The sequence below is a fragment of the Alligator sinensis genome, unplaced genomic scaffold, assembly GCF_000455745.1.
Source record: "Alligator sinensis unplaced genomic scaffold, ASM45574v1 scaffold309_1, whole genome shotgun sequence".
Taxonomy (NCBI): domain Eukaryota; kingdom Metazoa; phylum Chordata; order Crocodylia; family Alligatoridae; genus Alligator; species Alligator sinensis.
In genome coordinates this window covers 1291523-1298424 of record NW_005842080.1, presented here as the reverse complement: position 1 = coordinate 1298424, position 6902 = coordinate 1291523, and the positions used below count along the sequence as shown (strand labels likewise).

The window sequence follows — 6902 nt, the reverse complement described above, 5'->3', positions numbered from 1 at the left end:
TTAAGAGGAGACATGCAAACCTGATCACTCAGGAGGCTGGGACCAGCAGAGACATGAGAAAAGCCACAACCATTATTGTTTGGAGGAAGAAAATGGGAGGGGGAGAGAGGGAGGCCCAGGGGAAGCTAAATTACATCTTGGACATTTGATTTCATTTATTCCTACTTGAAGGACTTTCCAACTAGAAATGCACTCCAGGGTGTAAAGCAGGCTCCAGGAAAGGTGGCATTTGTCTGCTTTGCAATGGATATTCAAAACTGCATAGCAAAATGTTAAAACCCAAACTGCTGATTCAAATATATTTTAAATATCCACTTATAAGCAACTGTCCCTGCCCAAGGGCTCCGCTGTTTGGCCAGCTGTATTAAACCTTGATGCATTTCCCTTCCTCATTACTTTGGAAGCTTTTTGGGGTAGGCACTCTCTTTTTGTTCCTACTTTTTACAGTGCCTAGTACAGTGGGGTCCGAGTCCATCGCTAAGGCTCTGGGTGTTACAGTAATATGATTTAAGGGGTTGGAAGACTTGGGGCATTCACATTTTAAACTATGCAGGCATAACAAGCACTGCCAGACAGACTGATGGTAACAAATATGGTCTGCCCCAAAGTAAAGCCTTGCACAGGTGCAAAAAGACCTGGTTAGTCAGTTCTTTGAAGGCCCCATTTTTCAGTCAGCCTTAAGTCACCAGCTCACTGGAGTGGCATTTTTCTTTAGGCTTCCCAACCACTGCACAACCCTGACAGCTCCACAGGACAAGGGAAGTGCTTGGATAGACTCGCCAACCCACAGCTGAATGGTAGTTTGATTAAAATACTGAGGCCCTGAGTTTTCTGTCCTAGCACCTCAACCATAGCCAGCTATCAAGAGGTTACTATGGGGAAAGCCAGCCTTTGGGTGTGTGAAGCACTGCTGTGTACCACAATGGAGAGTTCACAATCTTACTCAGAACTTTTCATTCTTTCTTATTCAGTATGTTAACATATCCAAGCCATCCACCTTGCTTAGTCCAGGCAATTTAGACTGAGGGAGAAAACATAGGTTAAAGGCCCACACTGTCTTTTGTGTGACAATACCTAGTATCTGTTTCAGCCATCCCGACCATTGAATCTATTGTTTTCAATTAAGACTTCATGGAAAGTTTAGACTACATCCACCCCAATATACAGCTCCACTAATTTCACCGGAGCTGTATGGATTTTCCTGAACACAGCTGAAGTCTGCAGCTTTTGGCTGAAAAGCAAACAGCAGTCCGTTTCACTCTAATAATGGACTTAGCTGTAGACTTGAAGCTTCTGGTCAGTGTCAGAGACCAAACCTAAATTACATGCATGAGACTGGGTTTCCAAACTGTTTCAAGACACAGCAGCTTCTAAAGACAAGAACTGAACACCAAGCGAGAGGTTTACTTCATAGGAATGAGGGAGTCAGGGATGAAGACTGCAGAGACTCAAGACTGCACAGCAAGTCAAAGTCCCCTCCCTTCATTGGCAACAGCAAAAGCAGCCCCAAGGAGGACTGCAAGGAGGTCAGTCAGAATAAGCCAGCCTCATTTGCCTACCACTACTACCAGATATAGATTCTTATGTATTCAGACTAGAAGCAGCAAAGGAGCAATTAGGGATGCAGATTTAAGACTGCAGTGTACCAGCGAGAGAGAAAATCTCTGATAGAAAGTTGATTAACGTCTCTTAATCCAGGCTGGCTATTTACACACCACTCTGGATTAATGTATTTCGGTATGCATGGTACCCAGACAGAGAGTGCTTGTCTAGGATTTATCACTGCTCATCAAATGTCATTAGACTATATGGCAGGTAACAGGCTGAAGAGCCAAGGTCAAACTTGGAAGTCTACTTATTTCAGTAACTCCCCTTCCAATCACAACAAACCATGGCCTAACAGAGGGCAATACACAGCACAAGGCATCTGACATAACTATTAGGAAGAAGGACTAAGGGATCTGGGCTGGATGTAAATCACATTTTCTTCTAAACTAGGCTCTAAATCTATAGACTTATGGACAAGGGTTTCTGTAGTTTTACTGGGCAACCTGGGCTTTAGTGGGACTCTGCCAGAACCGACTTGCATGGGTAATCTTGCAATACCAAATTCCCCTGGAAAGGCAGGCATTGAAGTCTATATTTTTAGATGGCACCTTATATTTTGGCAGGGAAAAAAATGTTCTGGAACCCATGGTCCAGAGGCTTTCCCAATTTAAACCTCTTCTAGTTCCCGTTAGGCTCCATATAACTAATGTCTCCTATAAAAATAGTCTAATTAAAATGTAACATGATTAACAAGGTTTTAAAAAATTGAAAATTTTAGTGTATCACTGAGTTTATTGCTTAGCATGAGCTAGAGGCTGAGTCGGATGATTCCTTTCTGCTTCATTCAACTCAGTTAAGCAAATAACCTTGTCTCCTTCAGCACCCCCAGGCCATAGCCTGTGGTTACTGGGGACAGTAACACTTACCTAGTTCAAAAAGAAAGCTATGAGGCTTAGTCTGTAATAATCAGTGTGTTGCAGGCATGTGCATAGCAGGACATGAGGTTTTTGGGATCATATCTAAATCACACTCACTTGTATACCCAGACTTACTCTTCACCGGCAATGTGAGAGCTGGGTGCCCAACAATCAACTGACTGTCAGCCAGCAAGGATCAGCCAGTAGGGACTACACTAGGGCTGGTTTGAGACCCTTGTACAGTCCTAACCCTGCCACACATTCAATTTCAGGCACAATGGAAGCCAGCCACAAAAAATATTACACATTTTTATGTAACATTTTTGTGGCTGACTTCCTTTTTCACAGCACCTTTAATTCCCCGAATGTGTAGCTGGGTTACTACAAGATGTGATCTTAAATGTAAAATCTGCCAAAGGCCTCAGACAATTTTCTGCAGTTCAAGCTGTCAGTTATGCATAACGGTCATGTATAAAACTGCAATTTTGGATTTTATCATTCCCTCTGCCCCCCCCACCCCAAATGTGGTGCCTGTCTTACAAAAAAAGTCCACTTTAAAATTACAGTGGGGAAGCAAAAGAAAAATAGCTTTGCATGCCCCAGTGTCTGCAGTAAATAACCATGAAATCCACTAGAATCACTTAAGTCAGGAGTGTTCAGTTCCCAGCCCACAGAGCCATGTTAGCTGGCCCACAGGACTCCCCACAAGTCCAAAACTTCAGCGTCAAAAGAAACCATGGCAGCATTAGCTACTGCTTCTCTGCTGCCAAGTTTCTGGACACACAAGGAGCCCATAGGACTGGGGTGGCTCAGGTCCCAATCCAGACATGCAGACTGCTCATCCAGCCCAGAGCCATAAAGCTGAGCACCACTGCTTTAAAGAAACCATTAGTTAGTTGAGGGAGAAAGAAATAACAATGGGCACAAATACAATGCAGGAATAAATACCACAGAAGGTAGAAACTGGGTTTTCTGGTGAATGGAACTGTTCAAGATTATGAATCAAACTAGTCATGTGCTATTGCAAGTTTTATTAATAAGAGTATCCTGCTTGGGCAAAGCACAGTGTTGATTTACTCTGCTTTAGTTGCGGGGGGGAGGGGGGTGGAATTTAAATGAAGTATGGTATGTAGCATAATTTTAAAAAACACTGACAGATCTGAAGGGAACAAAAAAAAAAACAAAAAAAAAAAACAAACAACACACAACCAAACAAACAAACCTCAGAATAGTTGCAGGAAATGACAATAGTGAGGAAAGATGGAGATAACTAGCCCCACAGACTGAGAGAAAAGATTGCCTGATGGGTAGGATGATGAGTAAAAAAAAAATATTATGTAAATACTGATGGAGAATGAGGGCCTATTAAATTTCACTGTACTGCAAAGGACTGAAAAAAACAGTAATGGGACAGACCGACCAGCCGAAAAAAAAGTTTAAGTTTAAGTTATAGTTATAGTTATAGGGAGGATATGGACTCACCATTACTGGTGATCAGCGGCATTTGCTGCTGCTGATCAGTAGTGAAGTAACCATCCTTTTTCCATTGATAATATAAATGTTTCCCCCACTGAGGATGAACCCTGCAAAAGAAACTCCATTTCCTGAGCCTTGCTGAGGTCACTATTTTGAACATCTGTAGCACCCCTCTATTTTTTTCTAGAAAGAAACCTTACTTTTTATAACAAAAAGTCACAAGTAAGTTTTCAGACAAAATATATATATTTAAAAATCCTTTACAATAAGTCAGGAAACATAGGAGCTTGCATACAGTTTATTATTATAACTCAGTTCTCAGCTCCCTACAGCTCAGATAACCCTGGTGACAGTGTTTACAACTTCTAATTTTTGCTTTCATAACTTTAAAGCAAACAATACATTTGAGTGTATTTTACTCTGTGCAAATAAGACAACTTTTGGAATCCTTCAGAAGAAATATCCAAGATTCTGTTTCCAGAGGTCCTTTGTTTCTCAAAGATGATTAATAAGTGTTTTCATTTTTAAGATAAAGTGCTCCTGTCCAGCAGAACCCAAAGGCCTTCCAGAGTAAGGCCCATAGTAAGGTTAGCTCAGATTAGAAAAAAAAATAAAAAAAAAAAAAAAAAAAATTGGTCATACAAATTCCAGCTTTCCATGTCCGCTGTACATTCCCCAGTGGACCAGTGAAAGAATTTTATCATTGCTGAGGTCTGTCTGTCTCATTTTATCACAGGTCATGCAGCAGTTCTCATGACCAGTTACGGGCACCATGCATTCCAAGTCTAGCTTTGCCACCTGCCCTTTTTTCGAATGATGTCCGTGGAAACTGTAGTGCAAACGGGAGAGCATTTGCTGCCGCTGATCTTGCAGTCTCTTGTTTTCACTCCTGAGCATCCGCAAAGCCAGCATGATAAGCAGCACCAAGATTAGCCCGCCAGCTATAGGAACTGCAATTACGGCTGCCCTGAACCATAATTCTTTTGAAGAGGTCAACTCCTGAACCTTGGTGATAAGATTTCTGCTGTTGTCATGTTGATATCTGCTTCCTTGTCCTGTAAAAGAGTTACAAAAAAGCTTTAACGCCTTATTTCCATCTCCGCTGAGTTGTTTCATATTTAACAATTCCTTAAACCATGCACCTTATAAAAAATAAAACACACACAACTGTGCACAATCATTTCAGAATCTAACTATACACTATGCATTTTCTGCAAATGGTACCTCCATATATTGAGTTGATCCATGTAAAGAAAACAAATAAATTCTATAAGAATACATTATGGTGACAGTTGATATAACATGGAACATTACCACTGGTGCCTCTTAGAGATGTTAAAAAGCAGGCAAGACAGATATCTAAATGATAATGCAGACATAAAAGCTACTCAGCCAGGATGCATCCCTGCATCCAGCCACATGCTTCTCCCTCTGGTGTCTCCAATTACCTTAACAACAAAATCAATAGCAGACATACAAGGTCTTGGCTGTCACAAGCCTATAGATCAGGGAAGAGATTGAGTGAGTTGAAACTGCTCTCCCTACCTGAAGTCTCACCCTTGGGAGGAGTCAGGACATCATGCAGTCCTCTATAATTGCACATATCTTCATGACAGCATTCCAACGTGGGCATGGTGGTGCCAGAGTGGTTTTGTGCCTGTTTAGTTTGGCATATGTCTGCTGTACTTGCAAGAGAGTCCAAGCAGCCATGAGTAAGTGGTGAATTGGTGTTCTGAGGGTCAAGCAGTCTGGAGAAGCAGGCACTGAGCTCAGATTTGCACATATAGCCAGTTGCAACACAGTGTGCAGCATCACAGTAGCATCTAATTTCACCTAAAAAAGTAAATGTATATACACAAGGAGTCAAATATTGATGTCCGAGTAGTTACACACAATAAATTACCACACAAATTATCAGTGAACTATTGCAGAACAATCAGACTTAGCAGTGCTAATTTTTGGTGACCCTGAATTATACCCCATCCAGCTCCTTTCCCTCTTGGTACCATACCTGCCCAGGATTTGGAACATTTACACTATTTAAATAGACTGATAACCACCTACAATATGCCTATCTAAAGCAGAAATACTTTTAAGATGGAGATCTGGAGACTGTACTATTTGCTAAAATGAAAAACTCTACATGTAGATGATCTGGCATTTTCTTTAAAAAGACACTATTTCCCATTAAATTGTGTACGGGACAGTCTCCACCCTCCCCACCTTCATCCCCTGTTTAAAAGAAAAAAAACCCTAAATCCTGGCTTTAAACATTTGCACTGTCAAAACCTCTGTACCTTAATACTCTGGACTACTGGTGGTATTTGTATTAAGGCAACTTTGCATTACTACTATTAACTGAATGTGACCATGCAACAAAAATGCTATTTTTTTCCTTCTTTTTAAAAAGTTGGTGCATATAAATATTTAATCAGAACTGCTGAATTGTTTACTAGCTCTGGAGGCCCTGCCAAGGTTTAAGAGCTTTACCTAACACCTTATAAAGCTATTAGCTAGAACTATTACCATCGAGAAACTGAGTCAGGAAGATTTTTACTGTGTGAAATTGGACAGCTTTTTGCAATCTCTCCAGAAAGGGGATTTTTTTTCCCCCTTCCTATAAAGAGCTTTCCGTGCAAAGGGGCTGTTTCAGGCAGTGTTAGCAAACAGGAACTGTACGCTTTACAATTAATGATTTGTTTGCCAAAATCAATTTCTTTCAACTCAAACGGAAAGTCATTAAAAAGAAAGGGGGTGAAACTGCGCAGCCGAGATTCTTCCTCCCCCTTTTCGCATGAAATGTACCGTGCCGTCACAAAGGGGAAACACGAAGACTGAACCCTCTCCTGGTTGTATGAAACACTCTCTCAGGAAACCTCAAGAATTTCTGGAGGAAGCAACATAAAAAAGCCCCCTTCATAAAAAAAAATAAAATAAGAAAACCTCTTCAGCGCGGTGCTC

General features: G+C 41.2%; 1 protein-coding gene across 1 annotated transcript; it reads right to left on the bottom strand.

Annotated features, from left to right (window-relative positions):
- Nucleotides 1-4159: 4159 nt before the first annotated feature.
- On the bottom strand, nucleotides 4160-6880 carry BAMBI (BMP and activin membrane bound inhibitor). The gene is made up of 2 exons (XM_014520042.2): nucleotides 5487-6880; nucleotides 4160-4996 (listed from the first exon to the last, which is right to left on the bottom strand). Exons 1-2 carry the CDS (start codon nucleotides 5722-5724, stop codon nucleotides 4578-4580), a joined length of 657 nt encoding a protein of 218 aa, XP_014375528.1. The 5' UTR covers nucleotides 5725-6880; the 3' UTR covers nucleotides 4160-4577.
- Between the last annotated feature and the right edge of the window lie 22 nt (nucleotides 6881-6902).

What these genes read in the sequence shown, in the direction of transcription:
- BAMBI (XM_014520042.2), bottom strand. Translation starts at nt 5,724, where the DNA reads ATGTGCAAATCTGAGCTCAGTGCCTGCTTCTCCAGACTGCTTGACCCT. An exon ending in TCCCAAGGGTGAGACTTCAG is followed by an intron (nt 4,997 to 5,486) that starts GTAGGGAGAGCA and finishes ACTCTTTTACAG; the next exon opens with GACAAGGAAGCAGATATCAA.